At 42.6% G+C, this 21150-nt stretch overlaps 1 protein-coding gene across 1 annotated transcript in view; it reads left to right on the top strand.

Moving 5' to 3' along the window:
- csmd2 (CUB and Sushi multiple domains 2) overlaps nucleotides 1-21150 on the top strand; it is a 573225-nt gene that overhangs the window by 148406 nt on the left and 403669 nt on the right. Inside the window, 2 exon segments of the mRNA XM_033045391.1 lie at nucleotides 9475-9657; nucleotides 16240-16566. Of these exon segments, the coding sequence (XP_032901282.1) occupies nucleotides 9475-9657; nucleotides 16240-16566 (510 nt within the window).

Here is a 21150-nt window from a genome sequence, read left to right as displayed (position 1 = left end):
GTTTGGCTTTGCCTCCGGCCCGCTGTTCAGACATTAGCGGAGCTGGACTCGGCTCGGTGTTGGGGATAGCGGAGCGCCCGGATAGCGCTCCTACCGCCTGTTGCTGCCCCCCCTTCTCCTCTTGCGGAGTTGGACGGGGGCAGATTTTGAAAGTCTTGTTTTTTCTTTTCGCGAGAGCGCTCTTTCTGCGCATCTCGCTGGAGCTGCTCCAATTGCTGTTGGATGCAGCTCAGGCGGCTGTCTCTCCTCCATTTTAGGTAGAGACATGTCCCCGTCCGACGAATCGGACGCCACCGGCCGGATGCCTGTTCGGATGGCTAGATATCCAGCCCACAGTTCAGGCACTAGCGGGACTGGGCTCGGCGCGGTGATGGGAATAGCGGAGCGCCCGGTTCCTACCGCCTTCTTCTGGAGCTTTTGCCTTGTAGATGCGAGAGCGCCCCTCAAGCAGCGCGTCTCGCAGGCTCCTGCTCCGTGAACCGCTCCAGCGGCTCAGACGGCTCTCTCTCCCCCCGTGCGGGTGGAGAGACGTCCCGTCCCAATCGGGAACACCTGCCGGATGCCTCTCGAGTGGCTATGCATCCAGCCCGCTGCTCAGGTACTAGCGGGCTGGCCTCGGCATGGTGTCGGGGAATGACGGAACACCGGGTCGCTCCTACCGCCTGTTGCTGCCCCCCTTCCCTCCGACGGGAAACCGTTCCTCCTTGAACGGGGGACAGTTTTGTTCCAGAGCCTTTTTCTCTGCCTGTAAAAAACACAAGCAGAAAAAAGGCTCACCTGTAAAAGAAAACCTCAGGATACTCACCTGACGGTCCGGTTCATCCTGTAACGGGACAGCCTAACTCCCGTTGCGGCCACTGTTGCACTGCTGGCGTAAATGCCGCGCCTGCGCACTGAGCGGGTTCTTCACGTAGTCACTCACGTGACTCCGAAGTAAAATTCCACTCCATAATGTACAATATGTGTTTGTATGTTAATGTTTCACTTTATCATTGAGGTTGCCTTCCCCGTTTTTCGCAGGAATTGCAGAAGTTATTGTTCTATTGGCCCCGACTTGCACTGGATAATTCTTTCATTAATACACAGCATGAGATTTTGTTTGCAACAGTAAACTATCTAATCAGTTCACAGCTTGGTGCATGGCCTGTGAACTACATACCAATCAGTACACAGTCGTTTCATGCCTGCTCTTAAACATCTGACAACTCGGGATAGGTCTTTATTAAAGAGATCACTCCATAACAGGAAACTAATTGTTCCAGGCAACATCTCCATGGCTGTGTTGGGATCGTGGCTATGTGCCTTGATTGAAAGGGATGCTGAAGAGACCATGCTGTTAGGGGAAGTGTATAACTAGAGAGGAAGGATTGTCTTTCTATACAGTTAAAATGGCAGGAACTGAGTAACATAAATGAAACTAATTCAAAACTCACATATTTTGAAAAGTTGTGTTTATATTGTGCAAGGGTGGAAATCGCTATCAAAACATGAGAGGGACACAATTTCTTGGTGGCCACTCACACACATACACAAGCGCATGCGCACCCACACACACACACACACACACACACAGGCGAGGCATCGGAGACTTCAGCCATGGGCCCTGTGGATGGTAACATCCGGAGTTGACCTGGTTGGTGACCGATTCTGAACTCCAGTTTTATCCGCCCCGAATCGTGGGGCTTGAATCGGCCTGTTCGCAGGTCCTTTCATCGCCCGGCGCAGCGTAAAATAGGCTGGCAGAGGCTTCAACATTGGGAGCCTTGATGCAGCAGTTTGATTTTAAGTCACGCCTAAACTGTTTGTGGATAACATGGAGTTTTACAAACACAAGCATTTCTCAAAACACAGAGGTTAAAATGCAAGCCGATAAAACCACATCAAATCGATGATTGGATTATCTCCCAAAATTTCAAGTCTTTATTTTTCAACAGCAGATAATGGTACAAGTAGAGGTCATAAGAGCGACAATATAGAAATGGGTTTCAATTCACGGGAATTTTGAGAAATATTTATTAGTTGGAATAGATTATTACTCTCGATTCTTGAAGAGAAGTAGCATTTTTGTTCAGTCTGTATCAATTGGCTGTTTATCCCAAATGGGTTTTATAATGTTAATGTGGCTTTTTATGTCCAATTGAGTGGACTAATTACAAGGCACCACGTTAAATCCATTTATTAAGAACCATTTGATAAAGTCAATAATATCAGAGCACATCTATGTAATGCTTTCTCAAACAGCGTACAAAAATCTAAGATATTAAATTTGCGTTCAACCTTTTTTACAATGTGTTTATATTGGTTCCTCTCTTTGGCAGTATTAAAGCAGTCCCAGCAAGAGTAACAAAAATCATTAACTCTTTTGTGGAAGGATGTGTTATTCTCCCTTTTTTTTGCATTATCTTTGAACGGACTTTGACATGGTCATCCCTACCTTGCTCTGTTAAACATTTGGCTCTGCTTATTTGTGAGATTGGGATTTGGTTCCTATTACACTCATCATTTCTCAGCCAGAGCATCTACTGCAATGGCTGCTCTTCCTTTACCCTGCAGTCAACACAATCCATCCTTAGTCCCTCCTCTTCTTAATTGTCGCAACATTTACAATGATATAGTCAGCATCCATGTGCGTATTCATGACACTTAACTCTACTTCCCAGGAAATATTAATGCCTCATCTGCCTATTCATCATCGGATTAATTATATGTTTCGAGATACAGCGTGGAAACAGGCTCTTCGGCCCACCAACTCCGCACCGACCAGCGATCCCCGCACAATCACACTACCCATCACACACTGGGGACAATTTACACTATACCAAGCTAATTAACCTACAAACCCGTATGTCTTTGGAGTGTTGGAGGAAACCAAAGATCTCGGAGAAAGCCCACGTGGTCATGGGGAAAACGTACAGGCCGCACCCGTAGTTGGGATCGAACCCAGGACTCCAGTGCTGCAAGCGCTGTAAGGCAACTCGTCTGCACCATAGTTTAGGATGGAAGCAAGCCCCTCAGCTCACCGAGTCTGTACTGATCATTGAACCCATTCATATTAGTTTCATGTTATCCCATTTTCTCATAACTTCTGCTGTGCTCAGATTGTAACAATAAAACAAGATTTGTAAACTGATGAAGACCATGCTCATTAGATATAAGTATATGATCCGAGAGTAAAATGGAGAATTGCAGGGCATCTTGATTTAGTTCCAGGTTTTTTAATTTTGCACTGTGCCCTAATCCCTTTATCAATATTAGTGCACTGGATTGCTTGAGAGCGATAAAAAGCCTGTTTGGTTGTTTCATGGAATATGAGGAATGGGATGTTTTAATTTTAAGCTTCCCGACTATTCATACCCTCATTAATTTGGTCAATTGTCTAGCTATTATTATCAACTCATTACTTGTTGCATTGTTATTTAGTCTAATATTAACTGTATTTCTATGTAACTGCAATCAATATTAATGTTCAACAATTACCCAGTTGAGTCTCATCGCTATTTATCATCAGAAATATTTATATATGTTACGCCAACTGGCTGCCTCTGTGCTGTGAGATTCCAAATTTAAATCTAGATATATTTGCAGAAGCCACAAATGGTAATCGATCTTTCAGTGTTGTTGCCGTTGCAATTTCAGTGTCTGTTTATTGTTCATTGAGGTATAGCATTCATTAGGAAGATGGTCTGTGGTTTTCATCAATCAGTGAAGCAATTTTGTGAACTCAACTTATTTTTTTCGTTTTACTCACAAGTTACTGTGTTTGAATGTCTCATCCCCAGAGTTCATCATTCCTTTTGTCATAATCAACTAAAACAAATGCTAAATGACTGATAAAAGGCTTCACATTTTCATCCTGACCACGGTGAGGTGAACAGTGACAATAGGATGTTTAAGAAGGAACTGCAGATGCTGGAAAATCGAAGGTACACAAAAATGCTGGAGAAACTCAGCAGGTGCAGCAGCATCTATAGTTGCTGCTGCACCCGCTGAGTTTCTCCAGCATTTTTGTGTACCAGTGACAATCGGGTGCTTGGGGTAAATGCAGATATGCAGGCTTGTTACCGATTGCCACAAAGATATTTATTTAAAATGGGACATCGGGACCAAGGTTAATTTTATAGAGATTTTGAAGTCTAGTTATACAAAGAGATATTAACCCACACAGAGTGAAAAGGGTTACCATTGCACTAAAGCTGGGCTATTGTATAAACTGAAGATAGACACAACATGCTGGAGTAGCTCAGCAAGAGAGGCAGCAAGGAATGATGATGTTTCAGGGTTGAGACCCTTCAGACTGCAGTCTGAAGAAGGGTCTCGACCCGAAACGTCACTCATTCCTTCTCTCCAAAGATGTTGCCTGTCTCAATGAGTTACTCCAGCATTTTCTTCGGTTTAAACCAGCATCTGCAGTTCCTTCCTGCACTATTTTGTGGACTGTTGCTTGTGATACTGTGACTGTTCATGTTTTGTTTTAATTAAAAGTATCAATTCACCGCAAACACCGTTTATATATGGTACCTTCAATGTAAGGCACCGTGCCCGTTAATGTTTTCAACAATTATGATGATGATGATTCAATGTAATGTATGGCCTAAAGAGCTTAACAGGAACATTATCAAACAAAAGATAGGCACAAAAAGCTGGAGTAACTCAGCGGGTCTGACAGCAGCTCTGGAGAAAAGGAAGAGGTGATGTTTCAGGTCGAGACCATTCTTACTCCAGCTTTTTGTGTCTATCTTTGGTTTAAAGAAGCATCTGTAGTTGCTTCTGAATATTATCAAACAACGGTTGAAACATCAAACCACATGTGGAAATGATCAGTTAAATGGAAGCATGTATTAAGGTGTGGCCTAGGAAAAGTTTGCTCAGGTTTAAGTGCCTTTGGTGGAAGAGATTAAACTGGGGATAATCAAGGAGTTGAGTGTGGAAGGCAGAACTATTATTGAAGAATTGTAGGATTAGAGGAGATAAACAGATATGAAGGAAGGAGAAGGCAATGATTAGATGTGAAATCAGTAACAGAGATTTTAAAGCAAAGGTGTTCTTTAGGTGTGGGCCAGCATTAGTCACTGGATTAAAGGATATACACAACTCATTGACTATGGGCAGCAGCTTTGCAGAGAAGAAACCTTTAAATTCATTTGAGGATCATCAGCCGATAAATCACAGCTTCCACCATTTATATGCTCATTCCAAAACAAACCACCTTCTTCATGCAGTAGTTAGATAATACATTTTCCCCAGAACCTGCAAAAGGAACAAGCAAGCACTGATAATGAAGAATCCATTAGTCCAGGATGCTCCTATACTCCAACCTGGCTTCCCAGGCGAGTCCAATAATGTGGCTGTGATCTCCCTGAAGGTATTGGGATGTTTATCTTTGATCCTGAAGGAATCCATTCACAGTACATTGTAAGGGGAGGAAGACTAGTCATTGCTGAACAATAAATAGACCTTGTTCAGATCAGTGGAAGAAAATATTGACATTTGAGGGGGCAACAATGGAACATATCGAAACTATGAACTGAATTGAATACGTCAAACATATGCCAAGAAAGCTTAAAAAAAAAGACATATGAAAGACTGCATATCCAATCTATCTATACATAACAAAACCTCTTATCTTGTCATCTTCCGGTTTGACGGTCTTTCTATTAGCGCAAAAACGGTTCGTGATAGCGCTATGATTTTTTGCCAGTTCACTCACCGTTCTCCTATGCTGCGCTTGCACCAAGTTTTGTTCCGATCAGTTGAATGTCGTAAAAGTTAACGAGGTTTAAAAATCTTTAAAACCGTGCGTGCGCAGATCGATCTCTTCTCCTGCCTTCCAGCACCGCATGGATTAGCCTATTCCCCTGTCTCTCCTCGGGACGATCCGCCCCTTCCTGTGCCATCGCGTCTTTACTGGAGCTGAGGATAGCCGCCGGAGGTTTCCAACCGGACTTTTGGAGAGACCCGAAGCAGCCCAGCCCCGCCCCAGGTAGCCCTGCCCCAGGCAGCTCCACCACAGGCAGCCCAGCCCCAGGCAGCAGTCCAGCCCCAAGCAGCAGCCCAGCCCCAAGCAGCAGCCCAGCATCAGAGACCCGGCCCAACGCCAGTCGGAGATGTTGCCGATATCGCCAAACAGAAAGTGGAGACTCTGAACCCGGCAGAGGAGAACGGCCCCATCGCACCGCCAATTATACCCACTGCCCCTCTGGTCCCCCTCGATGGCTCCTCCCCCCTCCCCTATGATGCCCCCTCTCCCCCTATCTTTTCTCCGAGCTCACTCACCCACCAGAGTCTTGTCTTCCCTCTCCCTTCCTCTACTACCTTCCCTTCCCCTGTCCTGCTTGTTATGTTTCTGCTCCCTTCTATTACTGACATCTAACCCAGCCTCAATTGTCCCTGCACGAACCGGACTCCATTAATTAAGTAGCAAGAACAATGGGAGTCCTTATCAACACTGCCTTAAATATCAGAACAACTTGCTGATGGGATCTATGGTAATAAAATCTACTCTACCATTTCATCAGTGCATAGAGACCTATAAAAATGTTCCGGAGAGTTTTGATTTGGAATGGAAGTGCAGACATTGGTGTACATACACATATATCATTAAATGTGGCATGCCTATACAGAAATTCATCAAAACCAAGTAAACGGAATCGGTAGTTTTATGTGAAATATAAAACCAATTACTTAATGTTCAAATTGTATGAATCCTTACCTCTGTAACTTTTGAATGTCTAAAAACACCACATGTCTGACTTGGGTCTTGTTTTAAGGATTTGTAATTGAGAAATACCAAGAAACTTGAATTTCATCACAAACCAACATAACAACTTTATGAACTTCCTTAAAATTACCAAGGGTTAATCTAATGTTATTAAAAGCAAATTATAACATTGACGTAATAGTCTCCAATGATTGGAGAGAGAGAGGGTTGTAAAGTTGTAACTGGGCTGGGAAAACATTGTGGTGCATGTTTATAATTTGTAATTATTCATCATGAACAATTGTCCAAAGAGTGCATGAATTTAAAAAGATTAAATTAGATGATGGAGACAGCAATATTAGAAAAAAACATCGCACACAAGCGGAAGAGTAGATTTAATGGAAATATCTGGGTGTTGAGTGACACCAGCATGAGTTTGATGAGCCATAAACTTGTGTCAGTGTCGTAGCATTCTGCGGCTCAGTAAAGTAATATCTGAAACAAAGTAGATCCTGAAGCAGCTGATTTGCGTGGTGAAAAATAGATTGAACTGAATCCGATTTTTTTTCCTTAGATTCTTCCCACCAATGTGCCAGAATTTAAGATAAGTGCATCAATTAATTGGAGCACAGTTCTGCTTTACAAATGAAAGCACACTGCTGGAGTAACTCAGCGGGCTAGGCAGCATCACTGGAGTGCACATGGTTAGGTGATGTTACAGGTTGGAATCCTTCTTCAGATTGATTAATTAGGTGTAAGGCCAGCCATGTATTTCATAATCTCAGTATTTTTTACAATAACTGAGAAAGCTCATGCTAATTTATCTTCAGGTATTAAAACATTTTTTACAAAATGTTGTCAGATTTCCTATTAAAAATAGGAATAAGATTTTTTTTCTACTATTTAATGATGGGATACGTGAAAATCACACAAAAACCAAGGTCATTAGTTGTGATGTTCACAGAACAGTATGTCCATTTTCACCTTGCATTGCCACATGAAACTGAAATTTTTGGTTTCAGTTTGTTATTCCCTTTTGATATCAGTGTTAATCCCTACTTATAATATAGGTTCTTGCAGCTGCTGGCTTTTCTGTAAATAGCACGTAAATGCAAAAGTAGCATAATACAGGCAAAGTTACATAAAACAACAACCATCAGTCTGAAGAAAGATCTCACCCGAAACATCACCCATTACTTCTTTCCAGAGATGTTGCCTGTCACGCTGAGTTACTCCAGCATTTTGTGTCTACTTTCGATAATACAAGCAAAGGTCTCTTCTTGGGAGTGTTGCTATTGCTTGAATGGATGCTGCAATTCTGGAAAGGTAATAGGTAGCAATGTGTTCCCCAAGAGTCAAAGGTAACTGGATACCCATTGAAGGTAATGCCCAGAGATGGAATGGCTACAATCCCAGCAGGATGTTGCCAGAGGTGTGAGCTCAATCGATGAAGGCGTACACTTGGGGGCATCCTGCAAAGTTTCCATGTCTGCTCCTCCTGCTCCAATGAGCAGAGGACCTCTTCTCTACAGACTTTGGTTGCCTCACCAACACAACAGCACAGTAATGAGTAGCACGTTCTGTAATGCAGCAGCGATAAGCAGGAGCAGCCTGGAATGTTCCCAAGGCTGAGAAACTACGAGTGCTCATGAACGTTACTCCATCGACACTGTCGTCTCATCACATTTACAAAGTTTGAGTGAGGTCACAGATCTCGGTAAAGATAAAGACTGTGTTTGGGGGCTTAACTTGGCCAGGGTCCAGGAGAAGTGAGATTTGTAAAGTTGTTTTTTTTTTTACGTAGACAGGAACTATTGTTTTTCAGTGCAACAAAAGATTAATTTTCTGTGTTCTGCAATTGTTTGTGTGATTTCAGAGTTTTACAAAGGAAAAAGGACAGGCACAAACAAACATATGTTGCTGTTTGCTCAAGTTTCTAATTTTTCCATGAATGATTAAAAAAATCCAGAGATCCTCGATCTCTTTGCTCCACAGGGGCGGCACAGTGGGGAAGCTGGTAGAGCTGCTGCCTTATAGTGCCAAAGACCCGGGACCTGAGACTGATGTTGACCTTGGGTGATGTCTATGTGGAGTTATCACATTCTTTCTGTGACCCCGTGGGTTTCCTCTGGGTGCTCTGGTTTCCCCCTGTATCTCAAAGACGTACAGGGCTTGTAGTTAATTTGCCACTGTAAGTTACCCCTAATGTTTAGCGAGTGGATGGGAAAGTGGGATAACGTAGAACTAGTGTGAATGGGTGATCAATGGTTAGCATGGACCAAAGGGCCTGTTTCCTAAACTGTATCTCTAAACTGAGCTAACACTCGACTCTGGACTGAGTGCCATTGAAGTAAAACTGCTTATTGTAATTGACAAGTTGATCCATATCACTTCATCTATGAATTGAAATCGTCAATTCTTCATGAAAGTAGATGTAATATATTTAGATGGCCAGATATCATGGTATAATTTGGTCAGAACGATCTTAAAAGTTTTATTCTAATTTTTTGACCAATTGTTTCTTGTCCATTTCGTTTATGTTGTTTGTTAAGGAGGGAAGAAAGCTTGTTTTAACAGACGATAAACATATTTTGATTTTACAGATTGCATATATTACCAATGGATAATATATAGCCAATAGTTATTTTTTGATCCTTGTTTTTTTGCATGTTGCACCCGGCTTCAATCAAGGTGGCACATTTCAAGCAATCATAAGCCCTGGTGATTCTATGTCTTGTATGTAAAATATATATCCATTGCCAACATTTTTCTTTCAGAGATAGAACAGGGAACCTGCAGTGATCCTGGAACTCCAGCCTATGGAAAGAGAGAGGGCAACAGCTTCCTTCATGGTGATGTTTTGAGGTTTGAATGCTTACCTGCTTTTGAACTAGTCGGCCAAAAGTCCATTACCTGCCAGAAGAATAACCAATGGTCAGCCAAGAAGCCAAGCTGTGTCTGTAAGTAGTTTTAAACTATTATTCACTGTATCCATATTTACAAAACCGTAGACTTTTTTCTTTTTCCTCAGTTGATCATTTTCAGTCTTGAAGTTGTCCAACATCATGTATATCAAGCAATACCTGCCGTATAAACAATATAAACTATCAATCTGTAGGAAGGAACTGCAGATGCTGGGTTAAACCAAAGATAGACACAAAATGCTGGGGTAACTCAGCGGGACAGGCAGCATCCCTGTAGAGAAGGAATGGGTGACGTTTTGGGTCGTGACCCTTCTTCAGACTGATCTAATGGGTGACGTTTTGGATCGAGACCCTTCTTCATACTGATGTAATGGGTGGCGTTTCAGGTCGAGACCCTTCTTCAGTCCGAAGAAAGGTCTCGACCTGAAACGTCACCCATTCCTTCTCTCCAGAGATGCTGACTGTCCCGCTGAGTTACTCCAGCATTTTGTATCTATCTAAACTCTCAATCTCATGATTGCAATTGAGGAAAGTGAAGTATTTGAAGGATAGCAACTAATTGAATTTGTGATGAAATAAAGGAGGGTTTCGGCAGCAGCATACAGCACACAGTCTACGGTGATCTCTAATTATCATTGTGAAGTCCCACAGAATGGAACAAATGAGGAGGCGCTGTCGTGTACGGCTGCCTGTCCTGCAGCTGTCCGTTTTGTTCACTTCTTTTTTATTATTTTTAGTACGTTAAAGTGTGTAGTCGGGGGGTCTAATCTTTTTATGTGTGGGGGGTGGTGGGGGAGGAGGGGAAAACTGCTTTTTCAAGTTCCTACCTGGTCGGAGAGGCTGCCTTCCTCCGAGCAGCACCTTCGACCTGTCCTCGCAGCCTACCAGCGGGTCCTGGAGCGACCTTTCCTGAGGGGACCTGGCCAGAACCTCGGCTTTGGCGGCGGCACAGCGCTGGAGCGCTATTGCGGAGCGGGCAATGCCATTCCTGGGTCGCCGCGCTGGAACTCCAGTATGCTGGGACCGCCGATGAAAACATTGTGGAGCCGCGGTTCTGTGGAGCGGCCAGCTGCGGCGCTGAACTTTACATCCCGGAGCCTGGGATCTCTCGCCGAGATCGCCAGTGTGTGGAGCTCCGTCAAACGCGGTCTGTTGACTTGGAAGCCGCGGTCTCCGGTAAGAAGGCGGCCGTTCCTGGCACCCCAAGCCGCTGAGGGTTCTCCCGAAGCCGGAGCACCATCACCCGGCGAGAACATCGGGCGCCGTGGCGGCGACTGTGGAGGCCTCAATAGGCCCGACTCTGGGTGGACAAGAGGATGGGGACTGGACTTTGTGCCTTCCCCCACAGTGGGAACCACTGTGGGGGGATGTTTTTGTGTTTCGGTGTTGAACTTCTTGAATGCTATGTTGTATTTTTATTAGTGTGCTGCAAGGACATCTGAATTTCCCCTGAATAAGGGGATTAATAAAGTAAATCTAATCTAAATGATTTATTTACTAATGCAATATTCTTTCAATTTGAAGCTGGAACCAAAAAGGAAGTTGTACTTTGTCATCAAAGAGCATGCTGTTGGTGATGCAGAATAAGAACAAATAATGACTCAACAAGAAATTTATATTGGACAATGACAATGATAATAATCAGTCTAAGTGGTTGTGATGGGGATCTGAAAATTAGGGATTTGAGAATTAAACGATAGACCACCAATAGTAATTGTTAAAACATCTTTACCATTCGGCTCAAGAGGTTGAGGCTTTTGCATAAGGGAAATTGTTAATGTGGAAAAATGATTGGGATTAATAAAGTCAAATCGAGTTTATTATCATATGCCCAAGTGCAGTGAAATACAAGTTCAATGAAAATTGTGCATGCACAAGCATCACAGATACATGGATTCAGACAACACACAAAAATGTAAATTATACATAAATTGCACATAAATTCTTCAAGGAAGTGAAATTATAAAGTCTATATTATATATTATTATAAAGAAATTATAAAAAATGACATTAGTGGAAAAATACACAATTTGAAAACAAGCCCATGGTGATGCTTTTGCTGAGGCAGGATTAGCATTGTGCAGATCCGTTCAAGAACCAGATGGCTGTAAGATAGTAGCTCTTCCTAATCCTGGTGGTGTGTATCTTCGGGCCTCTGTACTTTCTTCCCTGTGGTTACAAAAAGAAGGCATGGCCGGAATGATGGAGATCATTGATGATACATGCTGTTATCTGGTGCAAACATTGACGATTCTTTCCACAATGCATCCGTAGAAATTTGTTCGGGAATTCGGTGACTGGCCAAATCTCTTTAAACTTATAAGAAAGTAATGAATAAGGTGGATGAATTGAATGTGCAGTTAGTGGTTAAGGAATATGACATAGTTGGAATTATGGAGACATGGCTCCAGGGTGACCAAGGTTGGGAGCAAAACATGCAGGGGTATTCGATATTCAGGAAGGATGGACAGAAAGGAAGAGGTGGTGGGGTGGCATTGCTGGTTAAAGAGGAGATTAATGCAATAGCAAGGAGAGACATTAGCTTGGATGCTGCAGATTCAGTATGGGTAGAACTGCAAAATAGCCAAGGGCAGAAAGCGCTTGTTAGTGGTATACAGACCACCAAACAGCAGGAGGGAGGTTGGGAATAGCATCTAAGAGTAGCAGGATATTAGGGATGCGTGTAGCAAAGTTGGGGGAAGCAGGAAATTAGGGATGCGTGAAGCAAAGGTACAGCAGTGATCATGGGTGACTTTAATCTACATATAGATTAGGCCAACCAAATTGGTAACGGTGCTGAGGAGGAGGATTTTCTGGAATGTACACGGGATTGTTTTTTAAACCAATTTGTTGAAGAACGGACTAGACGGCAGGCAATCTTAGACTGGGTATTGTGTAATGTGGAAGGATTAGTTTGCGATCTTGTTGTGCAAAGCCCCTTGGGCAACAGTGACCATAATATGATGGAATTCTGCATTAGGATGGAAAATGACACAGTAAATTCAGAGACCAGGGTCCTAAACTCAAATAAAGGAGACTAAAGGTATGAGACGGGAATTGGCTAGGATAGACTGGCAAATTATACTTAAAGGGTTGACGAAGGTGATGCAATGGCAAATATTTAAAGACCGTATGGATGAACTCCAGAAATTGTTCATTCCTGTCTGGCAAAAGAATAAAACTGGGAAGGCAGCTTAACTGTGGCTAACGAGGGAAATCAAGGATAGTGTTAAATCCAAGGAAAAGGCAAAAATTGGCCAGAGGAAGCACCAAACCGGAGGCCCGGAGGAAATTTAGAACTCAACAGAGGAGGGCAAAGGGGTTAATTAAGAAGAGGGAAAAAGAGCATGAAAGATGGCTTGCGGGGAATATAAAAACTAACTCTAAAAGCTTCTTTAGATATGTAAAAAGGAAAAGATTAGTGAAGACAAATGTAGGTCCCTTACAATCAGAGACATGTGAATATATAATGGGAAGCAAAGAAATGGCAGAACAATTAAATAAGTAGTTTATTTCTGCATTCACTAACGAAGACACAAACAATTTCCCAGAAATATTAGGGGATGGAGGATCTAGTGGGAGGGAGGAACTGAAGGGGATCCACATTGGTCAGGAAATGGTGTTGGGTAAATTGTTGTAACTGAAGGCAAATAAATCCACAGGGCCTGATGGTCTGCATCCCAGGGAACTTAAGGAGGTGGCTCTAGAAAATGCGGATGGATTGGTGATCATTTTCCAATGTTCTATAGATTCAGGATCAGTTCCTGTGGATTGGAGGGTAGCTAATGTTATCCCGCTTTTTAAGAAAGGAGGGAAAGAGAAAACAGGGAATTATAGACCAGTTAGCCTGACATCGGTGGTGGGGAAGATGCTGGAGTCAATTATAAAAGATGAAATAGCGGCACATTTGGTTAGCAGTAACAGGATCTGTCTGAGTCAGCATGGATTTACGAAGGGGAAATCATGCTTGACTAATCTTCTGGAATTGTTTGTGGATGTGACGAGGAAAATGGACATGGGAGAGCCAGTGGATGTAGTGTACCTGGACTTTCAGAAAGCCTTTGATAAGGTCCCACATAGATAAGTGGGCAAAATTTGAACACATGGTATTGGGAGTAGGGTACTGACATGCATAGAAAATTGTTTGGCAGACAGGAAACAAAGAGTAGGGATTAACGGGTCTATTTCAGAATGGCAGGCAGTGACTGGTGGGGTACCGCAAAGCTCGGTGCTGGAACTGCAGCTATTTACAATACATTAGTGATTTAGATGAAGGGATAAAAGTAATATTAGGAAATTTGAGGATGACGCATAGCTGGGTGGCAGTGTGTACTATGAGGAGGATGCTATGAAGATGCAGGGTGACTTGGACAGGTTGGGTGATTGGGCGTATGCATGGCAGATGTAGTTTAATGTGGATAAATGTGAGGTTATCCACTATGCTGGCAAGAACAGGAAGGCAGATTATTATCTGAATGGTGTCAAGTTAGGAAAATAGGAAGTACAACGAGATCTAGGTGTCCTTGTACATCAGTCACTGAAAGTAAGCATGCAGCAACAGCAGGCAGTGAAGAAAGGTAATGGCATGTTGGCTTTCATAATAAGAGGAGTTGAGTATAGGAGCAAAGAGGACCTTCTGCAGTTGGACATGGCCCTGGTGAGACAATACCTGTAGTATTGTGTGCAGTTTTGTTCTCCTAATTTGAGGAATGACATTATTGCCATTGACGGAATGCATCGTAGGTTTACTCCAATTATGTAAGTTCAGTGGTGGTCTCGCTTTACCGAACTTTCAATTCTAGTACTGGGCTACACACATTCATAAAATACATTGTTGGGTTGATTTTCCTTATTTAGCTTGGTGCGAACTGGAAGCCCGCTCTTGCCCTCCTTCATCCTCTGTATCTGCTCTTATATATTCCTCTCTTCCAACCAAGATTTCATTGTTTATCAAAAATCCTGTTGTGCTCAATACTTTAAAGATTTGGTATCAATTGAGGAAACATTTCAAATTTGTAGCTGCATCTCCTTTAGGTCCATTATGTAACAATCACTTGTTTCCTCCCTCACATTTTGATTCTGTTTTTTCGGTGTGGCATAATGAAGGTATACAATGTTTTGTTGATCTGTTTTCAGATGGTATTTTTAACAGCTTTACCAATTTATCATAATTGTATAGATACCAGCAAATCATGTTTTTAGGTACTTCCAAGTTAGACACTTTGTTTTTCTAATTTTCCCTCTTCACCTCCACGACAAAATATGGGGTAGTTTGTTTACTTTCAAGACCCAACAAAGAGGAATTGTTTCAGAGATGTATGTCCGTATTTTGGATCTTTGCGATCAGTTCAACTCTAAAACAAGGGCTGCTTGGAAGAGCTGGGATTTCAACTTACCGAGGAGTTGTGGGATAACATTGTGGGTGGGCCATGTACTGTCACGTCTTGCGCTCGTCTTGCCGAATAAACTGTGTATAACCTTAAACTCATTCAGTTTAAGGTTATACACAGGGTTCATTTTTCTAAATCAAGACTGTCTGGGATTTATCCAGAGGTGGAGGATAAATGTGATAGATGTTCGGGTCCACACTGTCATCTGAGCCATATGTTTTTTCTTTGTCCACGATCACATAATTTTTGGTCCGGCTACTTTAATATAATGTCTACCGTAATGGGAATGCATCTACAGCCCTGTCCATTGATTGCCATCTTTGGGGCCCCGGATGAGTCAGGTCGATTAAACTCTGTGCAAAAATAAATGATTAATTTTATATCTTTAATAGCCAGACGTCGCCTACTACAGAGGAAATCCCCTAACCCACCCTCTGTGTCACAGTGACTCTTAGATGCAGTGTTTTTTCTTAGACTTGAGATAATTAAATATACATTGAGGGGATATACTGATAATTTTTTTCACAAATGGCAACTTTTTTTATCATACTTGCAGGTTCTGACAGACTAAGGGCTGGTTTGTTAAATGTTGTTATGTGTAGGTGCACTCTTCACTCTTAATTAGCCTGGGTGAGGTGGGTGGGGTGTGCGACTGATGGCATGGTTGCATTATATATAGAACTTTTTTTTAAATATTTCTTTTATGTTTCTGTACATTTTTGTATTTTTCTTTTGTGTATTATTTGAGTGTTTCTTATTAACATGTCCTTTTGTTGATTTATTGAAAATGAAAACCTAAATAAATAAATAAATACGATCGTCTGGTGAGGGAAGGAATCTGGTTGCCGTGGCTATTTACAAAGCCACAGATGTAATGGACTTTAAGGCAGTTTATCATGTGCAGCGGACTCTGAAATGCAACTAAATAATGTTGTAAATTGTCATGACATGTTTATTTTTATTGTTTTTTTTTGTTGAAACATGATTGCCTGCAAGCTGTCAACTCATTTCAGCATTTCAGCTGACTGAACAGTTTGGTGTACACAACAATAATAATTTTAGCCCAATCGATCATTGGGTTAGCTATTTGCTTGTTATCAAGTGGCAGCTAGGATTCTTGATTGTTGAATGAAAATGTGAGTGAATTCTCCTCCGTGTCATTATGATTCTTTTAGGTGGCTTTTGCTGTTCAATATCAAATGACCGTAATATTTTCTTCTGTTTTCAGTTTCCTGCTTCTTCAATTTTACAACTCCGTCTGGTGTTCTGCTGTCTCCCAACTACCCTGATGATTACAGCAACCATATGCACTGTGTATGGCTGATTATTGCAAAGCCGGAGAGCAGGATTCACCTGGCCTTTAATGACTTCGATGTCGAGCCGCAGTTTGACTTTGTTTCTGTGAAGGATGGGTTAAATCCTGAATCGCCCGTCTTGGGAACTTTCTCTGGAAACAAAATCCCTTCTCCTTTGACCAGCAGCGGGCACTTGTCACGTTTAGAATTCCTGACAGACCACTCTACAGTTGCTCGAGGATTTAACATCACCTTTACCAGTAAGTACATGGGATGTATTCTTTCTCTTTTGCAGGTAGCATATTTGAACTTGCCACATGAACATTTCTTTGAGAAATCTATCACTATGAATTGAAGCTTTCATTATAATGAAGGAATTGTTGATATTGTGCATCCAATGTTGATAAGAGGACTTACCGCATTTTATCATCCAAGTACATTCCAGCACGGCTACCAATGTTTTATATCGAAAGGGAGGTGGGATGAAGAGGAGAAAGCTGACCGTACCCTGCTGCATTTGAAGGCACAACCTTCAAATTTGGGGCAGCATGGTGGCGTAGCGGTAGAGTTGCTGCCTTCCAGCGCCAGACACCCGAGTTCGATCCTGACTGCGGTTGTTGTCTGTATGGAGTTTGTACCTTCTCCCTGAGACCCCGTGAACTTTCCTCAGGTATTCCGGATTCGTCCTACACTCCAAAGACGTACATTATAGGTTAATTGACTTAGGTAAAAAATTTACCTGGTGTGTAGGATAGTGCTAGTGTACGGGGATCGCTGGTTAGTGCAGACTCGGTTGGCCGAAGGGCCTGTTTCCACACTGTATCTCTAAACTAAACTGGATTACTGTAAACCTCACTATTTATATTTTTGCTCTGTTCCGAGGCTGCAGTTCATGTTAATGGGATAATTTCTGTGGACTTTTTTTGGGCAGACCCTGATATTCAAGAACGGAGCAGGTTGCAAACCAGGCAAGCGTGGGAGAGTAAAAGTCGATAATCACAGTGGGGAGAAGTGAGAGGCCATTTTGGCGGGAGGGATGCCATGTGCATCTTTGAGGCACATGGTAATTTAGGGACACTCAGATATAGAATTAGGAAGACAAAGAAAATGAATATGTGGCTGGATAGACATTGCAAGATGGAGGACTTTAGACTACTGAGTCATTGGGACTCTGGGATAGATATGCCAAGTTCATTGGACGGATCACATCTCATGTGGATACAGACTGATACACAGGATTATTCAAAATAGTTGAGCTGGGGTATGGGAACCAGCAATAAAAATCAGGAGAGAGAGAAATAAATCCGAAAGTAAAAAATAAAAATGTTGCAAGCAAAATCTGCATGCAATCCAACTATTCACAATCCGTATCAACAATTTAGATGGGGGAATCAGATGTAACATTTCCAAATTTCCACATAACATAAAACTTAGTGGGAATATTAGATGTGATGAGAACACAACAAGGATTCTAGGAGATAGACATAAGCCATGTGGATGATTAACAGCATGGCAGATGGAGTACAATTTTACAATGCGGAAAAGATGTGAAGTTATCAGTTTTCATAGAAAAAACAGAAATGCTATATATTTTGTAAATGGTGAGAGTTTGGTTAGTTTTGATGCTCAAGGGGACTTGGATGGTCTTGTATACAAGTCATTGAAAACTAACAGGTTGCTGCAGCTTCTAATTCAGTTGGCAAATGGTACATGGACATTATTCAAGAGATTTTGTGTTCAGGTGTAATAATGTCTTCTTCGTTTATATCAAACTACTTCCAGAACGCTGTGTGAAATGTTGGTCTCTGTTCATAAAGGAGGATATAGGTGAGGACCAGTAGTGTAGATTCACCACATAAGCTCCAGGAATGGTGGCTCTGTCACATGAGTGGTAATTGAGTAAGCCAGGCTGATGTTCAAAGATTGCAAGGTGAATATAATTGAATCACACAAATTCATAAAGGGAGGATTTCCTAGAGGATTGTGGAGACTTCATTGCTGACCATGGATGAGTGGCCTGGTTTTGTGCAACATATCCCATGTACATTGATAGACATGGTTTTATGCCTTGTTTAGTTTATTACTAAACTATACTCCACACCTGGAATATTGTGTGCAGTTTTGGTCTCCCAATTTGAGGAAGGACATTCTTGCTATTGAGGGAGTGCAGCGTAGGTTCACCAGGTTATTTCCCGGTATGGCGGGACTATCATATGCTGAGAGAATGGAGCGGCTGGGCTTGTATACTCTGGAATTTAGAAGGATGAGAAGGGATCTTATTGAAACATATAAGATTAATAAGGGTTTGGACAAACTAGAGGCAGGAAACATGTTCCCGATGTTGGGGGAGTCCAGAACCAGGGGCAACAGTTTAAGAATAAGGGGTAAGCCATCTAGAACGGAGATAAGGAAAAATGTTTTGACACAGAGAGTTGTGAGTGTGGAATTTTCTGCCTCAGAGGGTGGTGGAGTTTGGTTCTCGGGATGTTTTTAAGAGAAGCTGGACAGAGCTCTTAAAGATAGAGGAGTTAAGGAAAAAGGGGAGAAGACAGGAACGGGGTATTGATTGTGGATGATCAGCCATGATCATATTGAATGACGGTGCTGGCTCGAAGGGGCAAATGGCCTACTCCTGCACCTATTGTCAATTAGAGATGCAGCACAAAAATAGGCCCTTCTGCCCACTGAGTTTGCCCTGACCAACTATCCCCACAATTTAATACTATCCTAGACACACTAGGGACAATTTACACTTATACCAAGTCATTTAACCTACAAACCTGTACATCTTTGGAGTGTGGGAGGAAACCGAAGATATCGGAGAAAACCCAAGCGGTCACAGGGAGAACGTAAAAATATCGTACAGACAGCACCCAGAGTCAGAATCGAACCTGGGTGTCGGGTGCGGCAAGCGCCGTTAGGCAGCAATACCGCTGAGTTACCGTGTGCCGCACTTGTTTGTACATGGAAAGTTCAAGTGATCAAGGTAAAAATGGGAAAGTCTCTCACTTCAGATCATCTCTTTTGGATGAGGGATAAGGCAATAGAGGGATGGATCGATGCTACAGCTGTTGCCACGTTGAGAAACAACATACAAGAAGGAGACTCGGATGTAATAGTTGCTGCTCTTTACATGTTCAATTAAGAGTCTGAAGAAGGGTCTCGACCCGAAACGTCGCCTATTTCCTTCGCTCCATAGATGCTGCCTCACACGCTGAGTTTCTCCAGCATTTTTGTCTACCTTCGATTTATCCAGCATCTGCAGTTCCTTCTTAAACATGTTAAATTAATGTGATTCTTCCCATATTGCATGGGCCAAATTTGTCCTTGGATAAAATAACTTAATTTGCTGGAGAATTCAATACCATGCCATTTTAAAAAGATATGTATAATATTTGCATTAAATAAGGTTAAAAAGTTAAATGTCACTGAAAGAGCACATCATCAGAGAAGTATGTGTCAATGCCAAATCTGTAATTGATGTTTCTTCTAAAAAAATAATCCATACAGTAGTCTGAATACAAAATTGCAGCGCTTGACATTAACATTTTTATTTTCCGTATTGGAGGATTTCCCAGACCTTGGTGAATTGCAGTTGAACAATTTTGTAATTTCCTTAAATTCTCCTTGCCAAGTGTCAGGCTGGATATTATGGCAGATTGCCACAGTTACTATAAGTAACATTCACCTTGGCAGCCACTCAAAGTTGAAATCATCAAATGTGCTGCTTGCTTTGTATGTGATTAGGACACAGCACACGGTGCCTTTTCTTGCCTCTTCACTGATGTGGCTGATAGTGGTTCTTTTGCAAAAAATTGATCTAACAGATGCATGGTAGTCTGCTCACTTTATACTTACAAATAACACTGAATAATGCTTATTATCCCTGGTCAATTCGTCCCTTCCCACCCGAACCACCCCCTCTCCGGACACTTTCCCTTGCAACTGCAAGAAATGCTACACTTGTCGCTTTACCTCCCCCCCCCCCCCCCCCCCCCCCCTGACTCCATTCAAGGACCCAAGCAGTCTTTCCAGGTGAGGCAGAGGTTCATCTGCACCTCCTCCAACCTCATCTATTGCATCCGCTGCTCTAGATGTCAGCTGCTCTACATTGGTGAGACCAAACGTAGGCTTGGCGATCGCTTCGCCCAACTCCTCTGCTCGGTTCGCATTAACCAACCTGATCTCCCGGTGGCTCAGCATTTCAACTCCCCCTCCCATTCCGAATCTGACCTTTCTGTCCTCGGCCTCCTCCATGGCCAGAGTGAGGACCACCGTAAATTGGAGGAGCAGCACCTCATATTTTGCTTGGGTAGTTTGCTCCCCAGCGGTATGAACATTGACTTCTCTAATTTCAGATAGTCCTTACTTTCTCCTCCCCTTCTCAGCTCTCCCTCAGCCCACTGGCTTCCCCTCTTCCTTTCTTCTTCCCGCCACCCCACCCCCCACCCTCACATCAGTCTGAAGAAGGGTTTCGGCCCGAAACTTTGCCTACTTCCTTCGCTCCATAGACGCTGACTCACACACTGAGTTTCTCCTGCATTTCTGTCTACCACTGAATAATGCTTCTCAGCCCATTGTGTTCATGCTGCCTCCCAGGACACCGGTCCCATTTGTTCCACTCCCCTTATCTCCCAGTACCCCTGCAATTGACTCATCCATACCTGCCCTTTGATAATTTCTTCCATTAACCTGTGCTAAGCAATCCTTTAAATTAACCACTTAACCTGTCTTTAGAGTTTAGAGGTACAGTGTGGAAACAGGCCCTTTGGCCCACCGATCCAGGGATCCCAGCACATCTACAAATTTACCAGGCAGAGCAAAGGGACCGTGGTTTGGGATGA

Source organism: Amblyraja radiata, chromosome 27 (genome assembly GCF_010909765.2).
Source record: "Amblyraja radiata isolate CabotCenter1 chromosome 27, sAmbRad1.1.pri, whole genome shotgun sequence".
Classification (NCBI taxonomy): Eukaryota; Metazoa; Chordata; class Chondrichthyes; order Rajiformes; family Rajidae; genus Amblyraja; species Amblyraja radiata.
This window is presented reverse-complemented; position numbering and strand designations above follow the sequence as displayed.